At 40.2% G+C, this 21,599-nt stretch overlaps 1 protein-coding gene across 1 annotated transcript; it reads left to right on the plus strand.

The window, feature by feature from the left end:
• Positions 1–9,870: 9,870 nt before the first annotated feature.
• LOC147635212 (uncharacterized) lies at positions 9,871–12,367 on the plus strand. The gene is made up of 5 exons (XM_086802424.1): positions 9,871–11,024; positions 11,167–11,225; positions 11,467–11,563; positions 11,813–11,912; positions 12,005–12,367. The coding sequence occupies exons 1-5, from the start codon at positions 9,998–10,000 to the stop codon at positions 12,039–12,041; spliced, it is 1,320 nt and encodes a 439-aa protein (XP_086658550.1). The 5' UTR covers positions 9,871–9,997; the 3' UTR covers positions 12,042–12,367.
• The last annotated feature ends 9,232 nt before the right edge of the window (positions 12,368–21,599 follow it).

Below are 21,599 nucleotides of genomic sequence, written 5' to 3' on the forward strand. Positions count from 1 at the left end.
AACGAATATTTTATGTCTCAAAACCTGTTATTAGCATTGCTAGGTTCTTGCAAGAAAACCAAGGAATACACATCATCTTGATATTGAAGAATTTTCTTGCATTTTCATATAGTTTGAGCCCATGCTCAAACTATACACATCATCTTGATATTACATAGGCAAGGTGTTGCCTCTTATTTCTCGAGGTCCAAGGGCTTTTTCAACTTTTTTGAAGGTGGTGTTGGCACACGAGTTCATTCCTACTTAAGTTTTGGAGTTGGCATTAGTGGTATGGTTTTGGGTCTCCACACCCACTTGGATTTGACGTTTGAGGGTGTAGTTATGGGGGTACCATTTCTTTGATACCCTTGAGAAAGTCACTATAAAGCGATTTAGGATATCCAACAAGATTATGACCATCTAATTGCCTTATAGTGATTCTACTTTATTTTCACATAGAAGTTCTCCATAATGTAATATGACACCATTTTTGAGAAAGGCAATTTAGGGCATCCAACAAGATTGTGACCATCTAATCGTCTTTTAGTGATTCTACTTTATTTTCACACATAAGTTGTCTGTAATGTAATATGACACTATTTCATTGACAAATCTCACTAGTAAAAGTGTTTTCTTCGGCATATCTCTAGAAATATTAGGCTGAAAGTATAAATGAGCTAACAACACTCTAGTGTTCATATATATTAAAAAACTAACAATATGAAGTGTGGCCTAAGTATTTTATTAATCAATTTGTATTTATTTATTAATAATATATTAATATAAGGAATATATTAAATTTATCTAATTATGAAAAGTTTCGTTAATGGTGGCTCTCTTCTTGTTACTCCAAACCCTCTCTCTCTCTATCTAAAGAAAAAAAGCAAGAAATTGAGTCTAATTCTTCCCTAATGCTTCTTCTAGTGTTGTGGTGATTTGAAAACTTTGCTAAATCACTACAATGCAATAGAGTTCGTTATGTCTAATTGTTGGACCCATATTGCGTTGTAGTAATTTTATTTTCTGAGTCTTTTGGCAACATTATGCACCTAATCCTTTTGCAATGTTATAGTGATTTGGAAACTTTGGAATCTAATTCTCCCCTAATGCATCTACCAGTGTCGTAAGTGATTTGAAAGCCTTGCCAAATCACTACAACCGATAGGGTCATCATTTCTAATTTTTGGACCCTCGCGTTGTAGTGATTTGGCAAACTTTGCCAACTCACTACAACACGATAGGGGTCATCGTATTCAATTATTGGACCCTTGTCGCATTGTAGTGATTCGAAAACTTTGCAAATCACTACAATGCGATAGGGGTCATCACATCCAATTGTTGGACCTTATCGTGTTGTAGGGATTTTGTTTTCCTAGGGATCTCTTTTTGTTAGTCTACACTCTCTCTCTAGAGAAAAAAGGCCCGAAATTGAGTCCAATTCTCCCATAATGCTTTTGCCAGTGTTGTAGTGATTTGAAAACTTTACCAAATCACTAGAACACGATAGGGGCCATCATGTCTAATTGTTAGACCCTTATCGCATTATAGTGATTTTGTTTTCCTAGTCTTTTGGCAACATTATGCACCTAATGCTTATATTGTAGTGATTTGGAAACTTTGGAGTCTAATTCTCCCTTAGTACTTCTGCTAGTGTTGTAGTGATTTAGAAACTTTGCCAAATCACTACAACACAATAAGGGCCATCACGTCCAATTGTTGGACCCTTATCGTGTTGTAGTGATTTGGTGGACTTTGCTAATCCACTACAACATGATAGGGTTCATCATGTACAATTGTTGGACCCTTATCGTGTTGTAGTGATTTGGTGGACTTTGCTAATCCACTACAACACGATAGGGGTCATCATATACAATTGTTGGACCCTTATCGCGATGTAGTGATTTTGTTTTCATAGGGCTCTCTTCTTGTTATTGGTCCAAACTCTTACTCTCTCTAGAGAAAAAAGGCCCGAAATTGTGTCCCAATTCCCTCCTAATGCTTCCATTAGTGTTGTAGTGATTTGGAAACTTTTGCCAAATCACAACGCGATAGAGGCTGTCATGTACAATTGTTGGACCCTCATCACATTGTAGTGATTTTGTTTTCCTAGTCTTTTAGCAATGTTATGCACCTAATGCTTCTACCAATGTTGTAGTGATTTGGAAACTTTGGAGCCTAATTTTCCCGTAATGCTTCTTCCAGTGTTGTAGTGATTTAGAAACTTTTTCAAATCACTATAACATGATAGGGATCGTCTTATGTCCAATTTTGGATCCTTATGACATTGTAGTGATTTGGCAAACTTTGCCAAATTTTGCTAAAATCCTCTCCATATCAGACACCATCTTCTGTAATGAAATCACATTCCTCCCAATGAAATACCTAGTCATAGAAATAACTAATGCTAAAAATTAACGATTGTCACCCTAACAAAATTTGCTACAAACATAAACAAACATCAAGTTCTGAGTTCACCTGAATGTAACATTTGACATTATTTCTTTGCATTCAATGGCATCTTCAACAGAGGTCCTCTTTACATCCCATCCCTCCCCCAAAAACTCATTCATCCAATAATTATCATAAGTGACCTCACTTAATATGCTATCTTTGTTTTCTTCACACCCTTACATGATGCAAACATCTATGAAAAAGCACTAAATGATATAAACCAACTCAGATGGATGCCCGTAGAACCAATTGATGATTTCATTATTGCATGCATATATGTTCTTATCTTATTCTTTCATGCTACAATGATGTCTGTGAAAGAACAAACCCATTCTTGGCTAGACAATGGTGGTAGTGGGATAGACTTCAATCTACTAAAATTATCATTTGCATTACCCAAAACATACATGGAATCGTAAAAGAAGATTCCTTGCGTTGCGCTAAATGGATGGGTGGGTTGTCATATAGCAATGTGCCTATCTCTATGTGGAAGACATTGATTCTTTCACTGATGCACTCTGCATTTTGCCATGTCTACATATTCGATGGATATAAAGCTTTAAGAAAATTTTAATGATCAGCTACACAACTACTATTAAACACCAAAAACAAAGAATACTTACTAAATCTTACTATTTGTCTTAGATCTTATACTTTGATCATTGGTGATGTAGCATTATGTCCTTATGCATATACCATGCTACACAAGGACCTCTATTGCACCATTTAGCCACCTTGTAGAACTCTATGATCCTACCTTTCCAATGCTTGTTAGGATCACCAATGTCTTTTTGTTTACCTATGGATCTAGCTACCATCAACATCCTTCCTGTTGAAAAGCTCCACACTTTAAATGTTGCAGATGTGTTTTCTCCTAGATCTCATCTGTTTGCAAAGGGAGAACATAAAAATTTCAATGGGCTCAACAATCCAAATAACTAAAATAAAACTTTCAAAAATGGTTGTGAACCATACCTTGCACTCAGTTTTCTTTGTAGTTAAGTTGACAAATAACCTTGTAAGTTTTCACAAATGACATCATGGTCAGTATGGTTCCATAACAAATAAACATAACAAACAAAATAAAATCATAGAGAAATCATGATTAGTAAACATAGCTTAAAGAAGTTTACCTGACTATTAAGATGGAAGAAAAAAGAGGTTGAGAGAAAGAAACATATTGTATATTTCTACAAAAGAAGAACAAGAGATGAAGTAGATATGGAAAAAAACAAGTAACACACGGAGAGGTAGGAAAACGAAAAGAACAAAGTTCAAACTATGGAGAAAGTGAAAATATTTTTAATTTTTCATAAACACAACTAAAACTCAAGTTTCTTCTAGTCTCTAGACTAGTTTTCAAACAGTATGGCTTCTTTTCCCGAGATTCCTTTTGATACGTTGTCTTTAAAGTTTGGTAGGTGGTATTTAAGCTTGACATTCTTCTATTTTTTGAGTTTTATGCTAATATATTTTATTCCTTTTTTTAAAGCTTGAATTTATGGGGCCCGCTCTAACAAAAAAGATCCATGTTACATGGATTTAGAATCCAAGCGCTCTCATTGGCTAGCCTTATTATTTTTTAATGATCTCCAAAAAAGGGCCCATTTAGAGTTTGAATTTCCTATAATGAATCTTTAACTTGGGCCTACATGCATTAAATGCATCCAGCCACTTAAAACTCACTCGAAAATGGGTATTGATAGGCTTTTTGGGACAGTGGTCTAAAAGCCCGCATGCATTAAATGCGAACAGCTAGTCAAGATACCCCATATTAGGGAGAGGATTAAGCTTAATTAACTCACATTAATTACACTAATGCCAAAATGTAGAATGTGGAGAAAGATATTTCTGTGTGTTGCAAACTTTTTGTTTTCATCTCGATTTCTCCATGTTCTTTCAATTTCATGTTCAATTAATTATTATTTTTTCTTTTAAATATTAAAAACGTAAAAAATAGAAAATGCAAAAAACCACAAATGGAACTTGTAAATGATAAGTGGGAGAAGAGTTAACCTAAATGCACAAATTGTAAAACTCATAAAAATTAAAAAACATGCGAAAATTAAAAAATATACAAAAAATTTACAAAACATGTAGAAGTTGCGAAAATTGAACATAACTTTATTAAGATTTTAACAACAACATAGAAAAATGGATAGATTTTCAGAGTTTCGTTTTTTCTACCATTCTTGAAAAAAAAAAAACAAAAAGCAAAAATCAACCATACTCACATGCATTTAAACTGCATTGTGGCTATTCCCCGGTGGCAACACTTATGGGAAGCCCTTGCTCTACAGAAAGAGTGAAGGAACAAACCAATGTCATGGGCATTTGCCCAACTACACTCGGGAGCATAAAATAGCTCAACCGAGAAGCCAATATGCCATGAACTAGCTCAGAATTGCATGGGCAAGGTGTGTCACTCACCTCTGAATACTTGTGCTCGGATTCTCGTAGGAGACGATGTTGCCACATTGCCACACTCCAAAGCTCTACTCCACTGCCACCCCCACCACTGCCACACTCCAAAGGAAGCTTGACGCTCCTCTCACTTAATCTCTCTCTCTCACACACATACACAATGAGCATATAGCAGCTCTAATTGAATTAGGCAAGCAAGACACAAGAGAGTAAAGCAAAAGTAGTTGCATAAGAGAATGAGTCATGAGAGTTACATTTTAGGTTTTGTAGGTGACCTCTAAGGTGCACACTCTTGGGCAGCCAAAGTTAAAATTTTGGTCCTCGGGCTCATTTGGCCACTCTAGCTAGTATAAACACCTATTTTAAAGCTAGCACTCTCAACCTAGGATATCCCATGGTGCGCCTTTAATAGACAAGCAATGAGCACACATGTAAAATGTGCAATACATAGTTATCCTGTGAATTCTAGCCATTCCGACATTTGTGTCCCAAAAGAAGTGAAAATAATACGATGGCCGGCGTCAATGCATAGAGGTCTCCGGCAGGTTAACAGAGTTCTTGTTGAATATGAGGAAGGAGAACACTTTGAAATTTGGTGAGGCGTATACCACAGGTGTTACAAGGAAATGAGCTTCCTAGATTCTATAATGGGGATGCAATATTTCAGTTTCCTACTGGAGCAAGAATGGATGGTCTAGATCATAAGTACGATGGTCACATATGAACAAAGGTAGCTACATCGAATGTCAACTTTCTAGGGGTATGTAGGACAAGCCAATGTATTTATGAAATACATTGTTTACACACCACATGCCCTTGGTATTTGAACAATGGCTCCCATAATGACATTAGTTTCAAAGGCTGCATAAAGGAAACTTGTGCAGTTGGTATTTGAGCAATGGCTCCCATAATGACATTAGTTTCAAAGGCTGCATAAAGGAAACTTGTGCGGTTGGTGTCCCAGCCATTAATGATGGAAATCTCAATTGTCACTATTCTAAAAAGGTAGCTACTTTACAAGGCATCTTATGCATGTTATGTGTACTATGTCATGCGTAGTGATGACACACTAACACACCTTCTAATATAAACTGGAATTTATTCACATGGTTTCTAGGCCAGAATATCAAAGACATGGTTTGATAAGACTAAGGAATGGTTCAAAGGGTAATTAAAGTTGATACAAGTGCTAGTCCAAGGAAGGTGTAGATGTGTGTTGCTAAGGAGTTGGTGCTAAATTCATTAGTCTGAGAAGGAGATCAAGGACATGACCTTGGAGATAAATAATTCAATAATGTGCTAGAAGAGCTTGGCCTGCTAGTTGAGAACTTACTCACACTCAGTCCAAACCCTCCATACAAATGGGGGGGAATATATGTCTAACGCTTTCAAAGACTTTGTGGCACAAAAATGTATTAAGCATTAATGCACAACTCCTTATACACCACATCAAAATGGTGTTGCTGAGAGAAGAAGCCGGACTCTCATGGAGATGGTTAGATGCATGGTTAAAGGCTAGCAACTTTCACACAAGAAGCATATCTTTTTGCTACCTATGTCTTGAAAAAGTGCCCCACTAAAGCTTTGAAGACATGGGCAGTTTTTTAAATGGTTACCTTTAGAATCCATGAGAACACTCCCATCAACATCCATCATGTAAAATATAATCTCTCCATTGCTTTATGAAGTTTGGTTTAATAGAAAACCCAAAGTTGAATACATGCGTGTCTTTGGTTGTTTGTCATATTCACATGTGCCATCTCAGATCCGGACTAATCTTGATGATAAGGTAGTGAATTGCATTTTTATTAGCTATAGTACAGAAAGCAAAGGTTACCTCTCTATAATCCTCTCACCAAGAAGATTATTGTTAGTAGGGATGTTCTCTTTGTTGAGGATTCTACCTAATTCCCCGAACACATTTGCTAAGGATTCTGTTTATCCTATGATGGAATTCAATAAACATTTCTATGCCAATTCCCTAGACATGGTTGATGGCTTGTTGCTAGTGGTTGGCGAGTGTCTATTGATGCTTAGTAGATTTTGCCTGCTAATACTGGTTTGTTGCCAAGGGGAAAATGCTCAAGAAATTGATACATCAACCTTCGATCAGCTAGAAGATGCACTAAATTTTGAAAGATCAACAAATGATTCTAGGCTTATGCCTAGGGGAGGCCTAAATGGGTTAAAATTACCTTGCAAGAGATAGCAAATTGTTTGCTACTTTGTAGAGTAGAACCAGATCCGGTGCTAAAACCATCTCTTCATAGGAGGTATTGTTGAATTTACATTTCTTAGTTCTCTACATGATGTAGATGAACCTGAGTCTTTTGAAGAGGCTCAAGAAGATCCAAATTAAGTGAAAGCCACATGAAATTCAAGCCACTCAAAAAATGGTACTTAGGATTTGGTGGATCTATCACTTGGCAAGAAAGCAAGCAATTGGTACTAAGTAGGTTTACAAAGTCAAGGTAAAGGTTGATGAATCTGTGGACAAGTTCAAGGTCAGACTTGTTGCAAAAGGTTATGCCCAGCCCCAGCAGAAAGGGATTAATTATGATGAAACTTTTGCCCCCACTTCTTATATGACCATTGTCAGATTTGTTACTACTTTTGTAACCCACAATGGATGGAAAGTGCACTCATTGTTGTACATCAAAACAACATTCTTGAATGGTGATTGAGTCAACTAGTTGGATTTGCCCACCTTGGTCAAGGAATAGAAGGCATGCAAGCTTAAGAATTTTTTATATGGTTTGAAATAAGCCCCTGGGACTTGGTACCAGAAATTTCCTACCTATTTTAACTGGACAAGGATTTCAAAATAGTCCTATAGAAAGAACTTTATATGTAAAAAAGGACAAGCAAGATTTTCTTATTGCCATTCTCTATGTTGATGACATGTTGTTGAGACAAGAACCAATGAGGCTTTTATTACAACATTCAAGGTTGACCTTGCCTCAAATTTTGAGATATCAGATCTTGGTCTTTTGCAATAGTACTTGGGTATGTGATTTATACAGCAAGATGATGGTATAGTCCTTAATTAGTCAAAGTATATCATAACACTATTCAAAAGATTCAATATGGAAAGTTACAAACCAATCTCTACACCAATAAAACCTGGTATAAAGCCCAGTTTACAGGATCCTAGAGAACCATTCAACATAACCACTTATGATCAAGCTATTAAATGCCTTAACGGCCAGACATTCAGTTTGGTGTGTTACAACTTTCAAAGTTTATGCATTGCCCAGGCACTAAGCATTGGTAGATAGTTAAACGTATCTTTAAATATTTACAAGGCACTTAAGACCTAGGATTGTTCTATACCAAGGGGAGTGATTTTGACTGAGAGGTGACTATGATACATGAGAGTCCACATCTGAAAATTGCTTCTTCCTTGAAAACTTATACATCTCCTCCTAGCTAAGCAAGAAGCAACCAACTGTGGCAAACAACCTCGTCCTATGAAGCTAAATGCAGAGTAGCATTCAATGTGACAGTTGAATGTGTATGGTTGAGAAGATTGATGAAGGATCTTTATGTCTCAACATACACCCCTACAACAATTCTCACTGACAGTCAAAGCATTCGACATAACCATTTATGATCAAGCTATTAGATGGCTTATATATTTGTGTAACTCACGGCCAAACATTCAGTTTGGTGTGTCACAGCTTTGAAAGTTTATGCATTACCCATGCACTAAGCATTGGTAGGCAATTAAACGTATCTTTAGATACTTACAAGGCACTCAAGACCTTGGATTATTCTATGCCAAGGGAGGTGATTTAAATAAAACTATTGGCATTTTTTTGTGATTTCAAATGGGAGGGTAACTATGATACACGAGAGTCTACATTTGGAAATTGCTTCTTCCTCGAAAACTTATGCATCTCCTGGCTAAGCAAGAAGCAACCAACTATGGCAACAGCATACAACCTCATCTTGTGAAGTTGAATACAGAGCAACATTCACTGTGACAGTTGAATGTGTACGGCTGAGAAGATTGATAAAAGATCTTTGTGTCTCAACTGACACCCCTACTCCAATTCTCATTGATAGTCAAAGTACAATGGCAGTAGCTAAGAATCATGTCTTTCATGCCATGACCAAGCACATTGAAGTACACTACCACTATGTCAAAGAGAGACTCCATGGAGGTGAGATCAATCTGATCTATTATCAGATGAAAAGTTTGAGGCCCTCTGCAAAGCTTTGCGTCTCATCCCTTTCAGAAACTAATCTGTAATCTCTATAAACCTCACATTTATACTAAGGGGGGTTTGTTAGATATTTATGGTGGTACTACAGTGAGGCCATGTAATGATGCCATAGACACTTTTATCCCACTAGGTTTTTCTCCATGGTCATCCAGGTGTGAAAAGACACCTTAGGATTAGCTAGTATATAAGCATCCTCATCTATTGTTTAGAATTGCTGCTCATTTGTACTTTCTTCTTTGTACTTATAGAGAGCTTCATCTCTCTTCCCTTTGAGCTAGCCATTGTCTCTCACACTCTACACCCTTATGTTCTTTTCATTGAGCATTGTATGTGTGTGAGTTCAACTCCATTGTCAGCTAACAGATTGCTTCTTAAATTGTGAATGCTTGTGTTATAATACGAGATTCAACAGGTTCCATTTTAGCATGAGAAGGATTTAATGACCTCTGCCTCTACTCATGACTCGGAGGATCCATTTATGGCTAGGCAAAAAATATTTCCCGAATCCTACGCAACCCATCTACTATGACGATGACCTAGTGCTCGAAAAAGCATATTTTTCAACTGATCAAAAATAAGGAGAATGCCGAAATCCATCCGGTTTTGTTTTCGAAATATGTACTATATGCAATTCTATAACTAAAATATATGAAAAAATATAAGGGCTACTTTAAATCTCAGCTAGTTTTTCTTAATTCTTGCCAGTAAAAGCAGTAAAAGTACTCTCTTTTTTTTTTCTTTTTTTTTTGGGGGGGGAGGATCCATCGTCGTATGGTTGTGACTACTATGCATACCGCTTGCGCCCAATCTCAGGGACGGACAAATGTGAAGGTAATGAGCGGTTGCTCCCAACAAACAAACGAACAAACAGCCTGCTGCCTCTGGTGGGTTGGATTTCTCAAGTTCTCTGCACCATGTTTTATCATCCCAGGAAAGGTCTTGCAAACGAGGATCGGATATTCAAGCAAAGGCAGTATGAGAACGCCCTGCAGGACAAGCTCAACTTCGTGCACAAATACGAGAGCCTCATGCGATACGCCCAGTTCGAACAGCTGAACGTACCCAAGACATCCCACCGCACCCTAGCAGAGAAGCTGGAGGCCATCAGAACTCACAGAGAACATGTCCTCTTTCAAAGAAGAAAACAGCTCTCTGCCCTTCTCCAGAATGAAGACAATACCCTCAAAGACGAGATCAAGACTTGTAGCATGAACCTCTCCGAAAGAAGAGCTTGGCTTAAAGCCCAAGCCCTGACCCTCAGTGTGCTTCAGAAGCATGAGAGTGGCCATGCATGTGTAGAAACTAACCTCGAAAAAACTCTCCGTGAGAGCTCTGATGAGTTCTCCATGCATAACTCCAAGCTTGCCATCATGCGGGCTGAAGCAGAGAGGAAGAGGCAGAGAGATGATGAGGACGTGCAGAGAAGCCTCCAGCAGAAGGGCCTGAATGTAAACCTAGGGTTAGAATGCAATGAGCCTCATGGTGGAGCGTGTGGTGATGATGAACATGCAGTCGACATACTGCGACGTCATTTGGATATGGTGCAGCGACTCCGGGAGGAGGAAAAGGCGGCTGTTGAAGAGGATATGATCAACATGAACAGGAGATGGCTTGAGGAGGAGGAAACTTTGAAGTTCAAACAGTTTGAGCAGAGACATCACCGTAGCCTGCAGGCAAAAGAACTGTTACTGGGTAATGAAGAGAAAAGAGACGACAAAGAAGATTATGATGGCCATGTGGTTGCCATGGTAGCAGAAAGAGAGGCGGGAGAAGAGAAGCACTTGGAAGAGCTTAAGGAAGCTCATAAGAAAGAAGCAATGGCCTATATAGGGCAACTGAAAGCAGCAGTTGAGAGACAGAGATTTGAAGATGAAGAGTTAGAAGCAATGATCAAGGCGGAAATGGACGAGGAGAGGCACAAGGGGGAGCCTCAGTTCAAAGGTATGTCTCAGCCCTATCATAACCATGACTTTGAAGATGGATAAGCAGGAAGACCACTTTCTTTTGTTCTGTTTTGCTGAGTGGCGTGCACAAGCCAGCACCTGCACACACAAAGATATGAACTCCTGCTTTTAATTTACAGGGATTAGTCAGGGAGCTCAGGAGGAGGAGGAGAGGAAAATGGCAAGTGACTCTAAACTGGTTAGCATTTGAAGGCCCCACCTTATGAATACTGTTTGTTATATACCCCTTTTAAGACTCTTTGCTTCCCTTTTTTTTTTTGGGAGTATAATGTATATATAGTTAATTGGACTAGGGAGGGTTCAAAATTGGTTCAATGCCTTGGAAACCCTCATCCCTCGTCACCACTAGGCTACACGCCCATGGGCACCTCCTAGATATTCTTCAACACCTCTCATTACTAAGATCTCCTGTTTGACAGTCAAAGGAAGAGTTGGTGGACGTTTTAGAAGGCCAGATAAGGGGTTTACATGCTGCAGAGCTTGTGGACCAAGAAGTGAAAAGAGTGGCACTGCAAGGTCAGATGGCTTTTCTATTTTATGCTTATTATGCTAAGATTTTAACAAAACACAGTTGCATTATATATAATCAATGCTACGGACATCTTCCCAGCCTGCCGAAGGGGGAGATCCCCCCGCTTCCCCAATAATGGATGGGCAGGTGAGGTATCCCCTTTTACTGGGCAGGTGTTTATGTCCATAAAGCCCCTTAAAGTTGTTGCATTATAGTGTTACCAGCAGTTTTTATAAAGTAAGATTGACTGTTAGGTGACAAGGATACAAAGAAATCATGCGACATCAGGGCGAAGCAAACTCTTGCGGATTTACCATATCCTGAGCCCTATTATGGGAGAAAAGCTGTGAAATGGTATGAATAGAAAGGATTGTCAAAGAAAGTCTTCTTTAGCTCAGGTTTGTATTATAGGCAATGTTTATATTCAACCTTCATTTATGTGCCAGTATTTATCACTGGTGGAAAAGTAATAGTGGCAGCTGAACATGCAAAATTATAGTGATGGTGAGCTTTCCAGACCCATCGTGGGACTTATCGATTCTTTAAACCTGATTGTAGAATGCCTTTGTGATTGCTTTTCATGTGTACTGACAGCCCATGCCTTGGCATGGTTCCAACTCCCCAAACGATATGCCAGGGTTCTGATTACTTGGTTGGCTTGCCCATAACATACCATCCACAATCTTATGTGACATTCTAACACAAAATTTGATGAAAATCATTTAGAAGAAATCTATTGAAGTTTAATCACTCTCCAGCATTGAAAGGAGAATGCTGTAGATAGATACAACCTTAACTTGAGAGATTTTCTTGTTGCATCCGGAGTCATCACACAACCACCAATTCATGAGTAACTTGCATTTCAAAATTTGAGTAGGACTATCTAAAATTTAAATAGAATATTTTGCATGATTAAAGTGAGATACACAAGGATCCAATACCCCACCTCGACAACTTAAGATTATGTGGTGTTGATGAATTTAATCGTCTTTTCCCATTAAATACAAAGGATAAGGTGCAATTTATTTGTCTAAGGTACAGTTTTATTACAGCCTTAACGTTTGGCCACACTACAGTGGGCTCTATCCTGGCACCACGTTGCCCAACAAGGGGAGTGATTTCCAACTCTTGCCCCTATAATATATAGGGCTCACTTTATAAACGCCTACACTACATTAAAACATGCGTTGCTTAAGCCAAAGCCTTTTGGTACTTAAAAGAGCAATGCTATCCCTCGCCCTCGCCCCCTCTCTCTCTCTCTCTCTCTATCTCTCTATCTCTCTCTCTCCATACCCTCCAGGTATATCTCTAGATCAAAAAGTAGTCTCTACATCAAAAACTTAAACCTATTTAAAAAAACATCTTTAAAATGTTCGCTCTTTTGTCAAGTGATCTCATAAAAGGAGGAGTTTCCTTGCCAAAGCTACTCATAATGGCATAAACCTCAATTGAACAACCATTTATATAGCAACTTGTCCTTTTGGTAAGATCTTGATAGAGTAGTAGTGGGCCGTGGCAAGCAAACTACCTTGATTTTTGAATTACATTCATGAAGCACCTTTACTGTTTTTTTAAAATCACATCTGGCTTCTCATCAGGCTTATAGGTCAACCAATCCAAGTTCCATGATTATACATATTAATAAGTACGGTACTTATTATTACGGAGCAAGAAGGGTTCGCCTTATCTTGGAGCTTGCTCAACTTGTGACAGGGGCTCCCTTGTGACAAATCCGCCTCATCTTGAGAGGAGAAGGATAAATGCCTCTTCTAAATTTTCAATAAATGCCGTGCTTAGCTCGTTTGAAATTAGCTTTTTCCTCTTCAATTGAACTGATGGTGAGAAGGATTCATATGAGGATCACTAAATTTTTTCCCCCAACACTCTGTCACCCTCCTCCTGTCTACAGCTTTGTGTAACAAGCATAGGAAGAGGAGATGAAAAGGCCTGTTAAATAAAGGTGTAGATAGTAGGAGGGTGATAGTGTTGGGAAAAAAATTTAAGTGAATCTCATATGAAACCTTCTCACCATCAGATCATTTGAAGAGGAAATTTAAGGTGATTTAGAACAAGCTGGGCAAGGCATTATTGAAAAATTAGAGGAGGCGCATTTACCCTTCTCCTCTCAAAATGAGGTAGATTCCTCACAAGTTGAGGGGGATTTGTCACAAATTGAGCAAGCTCCAAGATAAAAGCGAACCCCTCTTGGTGCTAGCCCTTACAGAGTCAACAAGTGAGATATGGGTGGTGCTCATCCTCAGAGTAAGAAAAAGGTCCCCTCCACCCCTAACACCCTCCGCAAGCAGGCCTTCGCCATGCTAAGTTATAGCATACAACTTCCCTCAACAACACCTTGCAAGTGCAAAAGTCATAGCTTGGATTGCCAATTTGAGTTATAAATTGCAACTTTCCCCAACAGCACCTTACAGGTGCAAAAGACATAGCCCGGATTGCCAATCTGGAGAGGAGCCAAGAAATGTTACAAATGGAGCTGGCCGGGGCACAAGTAGTAGGAAAACAAGCTCAGGAAGCCATTGAGCATCTCCATCAAGGCATTTTTAGGAGTCAAACCCCACCACATCTTTTGTTCTTAAAACAAGCTCCTCGAGCTCTACGTCTTGTGTGTTCCACATGCTTAAAGAGTTGTATGTCTTCGTATAGTTTGGTCCATGCATATACAATGTAGGCTACACACCAAAAGGAACAAAATGTGTATGACGAGATATAGTTTGTTACATGCATATAGAAGGTATGCTACGCACACAAAAAAGAACAAAATGTGTTATGTCTTCATAAGGTTTGTTCCATTCATATACAAGGTATGCTACACATAAAAAAGAACAAAATGTGTATGTCTTCATATAGTTTGTTCCATGCATATACAAGGTATGCGACAGAGGATGACGCAAGGGACCGCAAGAAGTCCTCGCTTGAGAGGGTAGCGAGAGGCTCAATACACATGCTCAGAAGCCCCTAACCGAATGAGAGAAGGTATGCTTACAAGTGTCCCCTGAACTGGTGAGGAGCCAGATTGATTTGTTTTCTTTATGCAGTGTGATTGTGTTTTGCTCACGTAGGATCCCATCCAAAGCTGATGTAGCGAGATGGTTGCAAGATGACGTTTTTCATAGTAGTGTGATTTCTCAGTTGTTTTTTTTTTAGACAAATGTTTCTTTAACATCTTGTTTACTAAAGCGCAAGCCGTCTCGGAACTGTTTGCCAGATCCCCCCTCTTCATGGACCACAGATTGATGCATGTTATTCCTTTTGATCCCTTCTTTCATGTTAATAGAAGCTTGGCTGAATCTTGTCCTATGTGGGTGGAAGTCATTGGGCTACCCCTTGGCTTCAGCCTGCTTTGAGGGAGATCGCTTGCGTGATTGGTTTGATGCTTTACTTACCTAAGGATGATGCGGGCAATAGACAGGGTAATAGTGTATGTATATCTTGGAGTAGAGCTGTAGAAACTCCTAAATTTGTTGAGGTGGACGTAGGTGACTTAGGCAAGATGGAGTTGATGTTGAAATTTGGACCTTTTCTCGGTGCACGCTTCAAATGTGGGGGGTTAGGGCATATTGCTAGGAACTATGTTAAAGGGAGTCTGGTGAGAGCGGAGGCTAAAAACAAGGATAAACAAGGGAGAGAGATAAAAAGTGGGGAAAAGGAAAGTGATAAGGGTAAGGGGTTAGAGGATAAAGGTAAAAATATTGAGGAGAACATTGGGGACTCTGTTGGAGAGGAGGGCTGTAAAACTGTAGAAGGGAAAATGAGTGTGAGGCAGGCCAAAGATGAAGCCAGAAAGAAGGCAAGTGGGGGCGGTGTTGGGAATAATCAAGGGAGTAAACAGTCTTGTAGTTTAAGCCCAGTGATGTACTCTAATCCTTTTAACCCATTAGGAGAAGAGGATAGTGGGACTTCATCAGTTCAAAAATTTAATTGGCAAGTTGAGGAAGCTTGGAGAGGGATTCAGAAAGAAGGGGATCAAGGGGGTAGTGTGAAAAGATGCAGGGGAGAAGAGAGCTTGAGCTCTTGCAAGCACACACACACACACTCACAAAACCCTAAAAGAGAACACACAAGGTGAGAGGCTGAAAATCTTCTTCTTCTTCACACAACACTCAACACACCATATACAAAGATACGAGTACACACCATATGAAAAGATACTCAACCAAATACATACTAGGGTTCTCTATAGTGTGAACCCAACTAAATGAGCTGGCGCTATAACTATGCCAGTCTCAAGAATGGCTGTCACACAGCCTATCATCCCATTGGCCGCATATCACCCATGATCTCACCAACCATGCCAGTGGTGTAAGTGTGGGGCCTATCCCCTAGGCGGGTCATTAGTGTCCACTGCCTCACTAGATGAGCTCGATATCTCAACACTCCCCCTCGAGCTCAACTCCATCTCATGTACACCAAGCGAAGCCCTGAATCTGTGGAGCTTCTCTATACCCAATGCTTTGGTGAAGATATCAGCGACCTGATCCTGTTTGCTGACATAAACAAGGTCAACGTCTCCTGCCAAAACCTTCTCTCTGACAAAATGGTAGTGGACCTCTATATGCTTCGTGCGAGCATGAAAAACTGGGTTCCTGGCCAACTGTATACTGCTAATGTTGTCACAGAAAATGACAACTTGTCTATCCACTGATAGACCCAAATCTGCAAGTAGCTTTCTCAACCAAGCTACCTCACATGCTGCCATAGCAGCACCTCTGTACAGCAGCACCTCTGTACTTAGTCTCTGTACTGGGGATAGAGCAACCGTAGGCTGCTTCTTACTGCTCCAAGTCAGAGCAGCACTCCCCAAAGAAAACATGAAGCCACTAGTAGATCTTCTATCTGAGATACTACCAACCCAATCAGCATCTGTGTACCCATGTACACATATCTCTGTCCTAGTTTCATAAAATAGTCCACAATGCAAAGTAGACCTCACATACCTCAGTATGCGTCTCAATGCATCCAAATGCGGCTTTCGAGGAACCTGCATAAACTGACTCACCAACCCAACAACATAGCTCAAATCTGGCTTGGTGATCGTCATGTAGATCAAGCTTCCTACTATGCGCATATACATAGTAGGATCCTCCAAAATCTCTCCTGAATCTGCACTCAACTTGCCATTCTGATCCAATGGCACTGAGATAGGCTTACAGCGTGTCATACCATACTTGGACAACATGTCCAAGCCATACTGTCTCTGCAGTAATCCACTACCATGTGGTGACCTAATCACCTCAATGCCCAAGAAATATCTGAGCTCCCCCAGATCCTTCATCTCAAACTTCTGTCTAAGCAAGATCTTTACATCAAAGATCTCTGCATCATGGTCCCCCGTAATGATCAGGTCATCTGCATAGATGATAACAAGCACAACCCTTCTATCACTGTGTCTCACATATAGCGAGAAATCTGCATTGGCTACATGAAAGCCAACAGTGACAAGATATTCAGAAATCTTGTCAGACCATGCTCTTGGTGCTTTTTTTAAGCCATACAACACTTTCTTCAACCTGCAAACATGCTCGAGGTAGCTCACATCCTCATAACCAAGTGGCTGCAACATATACCCCTCTTCCTGCAAATCCCCATGCAAGAATGCATTCTTTACATCCATCTGATGTAAAGACCATTGCTTTGACGCAGCCACTACTATCACAACTCTCACTGTTGCCATCTTGGCAACTGGGCTGAAAGTTTCCTCATAATCAATGCCATATGTCTGCGCATATCCTTTGGCTACCAATCTAGCCTTGTACCTGCTTATGCTTCCATCACTGTTATGTTTTACTTTGTACACCCACTTGCATCTAATAGCTTTCTTGCCTTCAGGCAATTGCACTAAATCCCAAGTCTCATTTCCATATAGTGCATCCATCTCCTCATCCATAGCTTTCTTCCAACACACATTTCCAACAGCCTCATCAATGCATGTGGGCTCTACAACCTGCACAACTTTTGCCATGTATGTATAGTGATGTGCCACATAACCATCATAGGTAAACCTCTGCACAGGATTCTTCACTCTCCCAAATCTTCACAGCTTTGCATTCATGACTTCCATAGCCTTCTTTACACCAGGTGTTCTTATAGCTGGTATCCCAAGATCCTCATCAAGGCTCATCTCTGAGCCACTAGACTCTCCATCAACATGAGAATGCCCTGTAGAAATGTCAGGCATACTAAGGGGCTCAACCACTTTCTCTTTGCCTTTATGTGATGTACCAATCACATTTACAGGACTGGTATTATGACGCAACCTGCCACTCCATGGTCTATCAAACTGAACCACTAGATGAGGACTCTCCTGGTCCACTCAAAGACTGTGATTGCTGACTTGCATTCTGTGCAACCACATTTCCACTCACATGAGTCCCAACAGCTTCTTTTTCAGCAGTATACCAGCTGCTCATCTCATAAAAAACATCCCTGCTTACCCTCAACTCACGTGTAGCACTCCTGTATCCCTTTTGCTCAAGAGAATACCCAATAGACACACATTTTTCAACTTTTGGATCCAGCTTAGTTCTCAGCTCATCTGGTACATGCACATATGCAATGCATCCAAAGACTTTCAGATGAGACAAATCAGGTTTTCTGTCCTCTCAGTAAACCTCTCCTCTGGAGTTACATCATGTATGGCTGCAGTTGGAGTCATGTTCATGATGTAAACTGCTGTAGAAATAGCCTCAACCCAATAGCTATGCGGCATATTCTTCTCTCCTATCAATGCTCGCGCAATCTCAGCGATGTGTCTGTTTTTCCACTCATTAACTCCATTTTACTGCAGAGTGTACCTGCATGTAAACTGTCTCTGAATACCATTCTTCTGTAAAAATTCAGAGAACTCATTGGAGAAGTACTCTCCTCCTCCATTTGACCTTAGGCACTTTACATGTTTCCTTGTTTGCTTTTCAACCATAACTCTGAAATTCTGAAAATGAGTCACTCTTCTCCTTCATGAAGTATACCCACACTTTCCTTGTGTGGTCTCATCAATAAATGTCACATAATACCTGCAGCCTCCCATAGAGATAGTCTTTGTAGGATCCCATACATCTGAATGCACAACATCTAGTGCATTTCTGCTCACATTTCTATCACGTGGAAATACATGCTTTGTTTTCTTTCCAAATTGGCATCCTTCACATATTTTCTGCATATCTTCAACTTTAAACTTTGGCAGCCCTGTCACAATTCCTTTAGTCTCTGCATAGACTTCATTCTCTACACATTCACATGTCCAATTCTTTTATGCCAAATGTCTGTGTCTGTAAAAATTCATGAACCATTTGCAAACATCGCAGCACTCACTTCAAGCATGTTTACATTTAATGTAAACATTCTGCCCTCTGTTGTCTTTTGCAACCAACCTGCACTTGTCTTTAAAGTCTTCAACATAACAACCATCAGGGTTAAACCGCACTTGCAAACCCTGCTCAATCATCTGGCCAACTGAAACCAGATTCTTTGTTATATTCGGAACATGAAGTACATCTGCAAGGTGCTTCACTTTGCCATCCTGCATAGACAATGGCACATCTCCAACATGGGCAATAAGATATTTAAGTTAGCTATCCATTCCCACATCCCACTCCTTATCTTATGGTTATGAGCTCCATAAAGGTTAATTACCCAAAACTTCTCTCCTTCCAAAACAATATCTACTACCAAAATTCTCCCATCGGGATGACTCGCTATAATATTAGGACATAAGCTACTCTTAACAATTGTCATAACTCCACTAAACCCACCATTCACACCCCTATACAACACAACCCAATGCTTAGACTTGTCCTTTCTCAAAATTTCAGAACCAAAAAGATTATGTTCTTGAATGGCTATAATAGACAAATCCCACTCCTTAATCAGACTCCAAAAAGCAGCACTCTTCTTTTTATATTTGATCCCTTTAATATTCCATAAACACCCACTAATTTTGATAGAAGAACTCATGAGAGAGAGTGCAATCTCGGGAACCATTTATACCTCCTCCCCCACTATGTCGAGATATCGAGCTCATCTAGTGAGGCGGTGGACACTGATGACCCACCTGGGGGATAGGTCCCACACTTACACCACTGGCATGGTTGGTGAGATCATGGGTGATATGCAGCCAGTGGGATGACAGGTTGTGTGACAACCATTCTTGAGACTGGCATAGTTATAGCGCCAGCTCATTTAGTTGGGCTCACGCTATAGAGAACCCTAGTATGTATTTGGTTGAGTACCTTTTCATATGGTGTGTACTCTTATCTTTGTATATGGTGTGTTGAGTGTTGTGTGAAGAAAAAGAAGATTTTCAGCCTCTCACCTTGTGTGTTCTCGTTTAGGGTTTTGTGAGTGTGTGTGTGTGTGCTTGCAAGAGCTCAAGCTCTCTTCTTCCCTGCATCTTTTCATGGTATCAGAGCCTGGTTCATGCTAAGGACTGAGCTGCAAGCAAGAGAAGCACACGAAGCGGTATGAGGGTAAGAGCTTCATCTACTCTTCCCTATTTGTGTTGGCAACTACACCCTTGTCGGGAGCTCTGCGGGAGGCACCGGCAAACGATCTCTGATTGAGGAGCTTTCTTTGCGGGAGTAAAGCTATAGGGCAACTATACTGTCCTATCAGATGAAAATTTTCAGGCCAAAAATGCGTTATGGACGCGTTAGGACCTCCGTTTTCGAAAAGCAGGCGATTTCGAGCACTGCAGGTAAGTAATCGATTCTATGTAGAACTCTGTTTTTAAGAACTGCAGGAAGACAGATTGGTTGTGCAGACATTGTGTGTACTGCAAGGAGGTCAAACAGTTGCCATTGGGTGTATATATGCACATTGAGGTCACTGGTTGTGACATTTGAGTGTAGTACAATATCACTACAGAAAATACAGCAGTTTGTGCAGGACAAACCAGAGTGCTATTTCTGGTAAATTTGTGTGTCTGGCAAGATGTCAAATGATGGCATAAACCAGATTATTGCTGAGAAGCTTGACAAGAACAACTTCCATGCTTGGAGGTTCAGGTTGACAAATTTCCTGATGGGAAAGGATTACTGGGACTACATAGAAGGTGAGCATGAAGAGGCATCGGAGATACCGGGGATCAATCCGACTGCCGCAGATGTGAAAGAGTTCAAGGATTGGAACCAAGGAACTAGAAAGGTTATGTATTGGCTCTCTATCAGTATACAGGATACCATGATTGGGCACATATAGGATGCCAAGTCCCCCAAGGAGGCGTGGGACACCTTGGTAAAACTCTATGAAACGAATACCAAGGCACGAAAGATACAGTTAAAGAATGAACTTCATACTGTGGAGAAAAAGAGTATGTCTGTGAATGACTATGCATTGAAGATCAAGGGTATTGTGGAATCCCTTGCATCTATTGCTGTTTCAGCAGATGATGATGATAAGGTGGAAGTCTGTCTACGTGGTCTCGGGCCACAATACAAGGCGTTCATCAAGACATCTATTCAGACTCAGAAAAACATTCCCAATTTCACAGATTTGGTGTCTGTTGATTATAGAAAAGAGCTTGGGCGAAGACCAACAGTCTTCACAAAACAAAAACAGTTCAGAGCAACAGGTCTTCCACACAAGTTCAGGAAGAGGACGAGGTAGAGGAGGCCATGGATGCGGCCAAGGAGGTGGCTGAACAGGTAATCAGAAATTATGGCTAGCAGCAGCAACAACAACAGTCCCAAAATTCACAACAACAACAACACGCAGGTGGCCAATTCAGAGATAGGGGGAGTCAAAGAGGTCGTGAAAATTGGCAAAGGCAATATAATGATACATGTGGATGCCTTTATTGTGGGGTAAGCCTGGACATGTGCAGATAGATTGTTATAAGAAGCAAGCTGACATGCAAAATGGGAAAAACAACTATGCATCCTCGAGCAGAAACAATGAGGATAATGGAAGGTTGTTCGTTATGCAGCATGTCGTTAATGCCATGTCTGAAAATGTTGAAGCAGCACATAAAGATGGTGTATGGTACGTTGATTCAGGTGCTTCGAACCACATAAGTCATGGGGAGTGGTT

This window comes from Cibotium barometz, chromosome 9, assembly GCF_041138505.1.
Source record: "Cibotium barometz isolate CiBa-2024 chromosome 9, ASM4113850v1, whole genome shotgun sequence".
NCBI lineage: Eukaryota > Viridiplantae > Streptophyta > Polypodiopsida > Cyatheales > Cibotiaceae > Cibotium > Cibotium barometz.

Excerpts from the sequence above, each read along its gene's own strand:
- LOC147635212 (XM_086802424.1), top strand. The coding sequence starts at position 9,998 with ATGTTTTATCATCCCAGGAAAGGTCTTGCAAACGAGGATCGGATATTC. Across the intron at positions 11,025-11,166 it reads GGGGGAGCCTCAGTTCAAAG|GGATTAGTCAGGGAGCTCAG; the intron begins GTATGTCTCAGC and ends TTTAATTTACAG. Across the intron at positions 11,913-12,004 it reads GGGAGAAAAGCTGTGAAATG|TATTTATCACTGGTGGAAAA; the intron begins GTATGAATAGAA and ends TTTATGTGCCAG.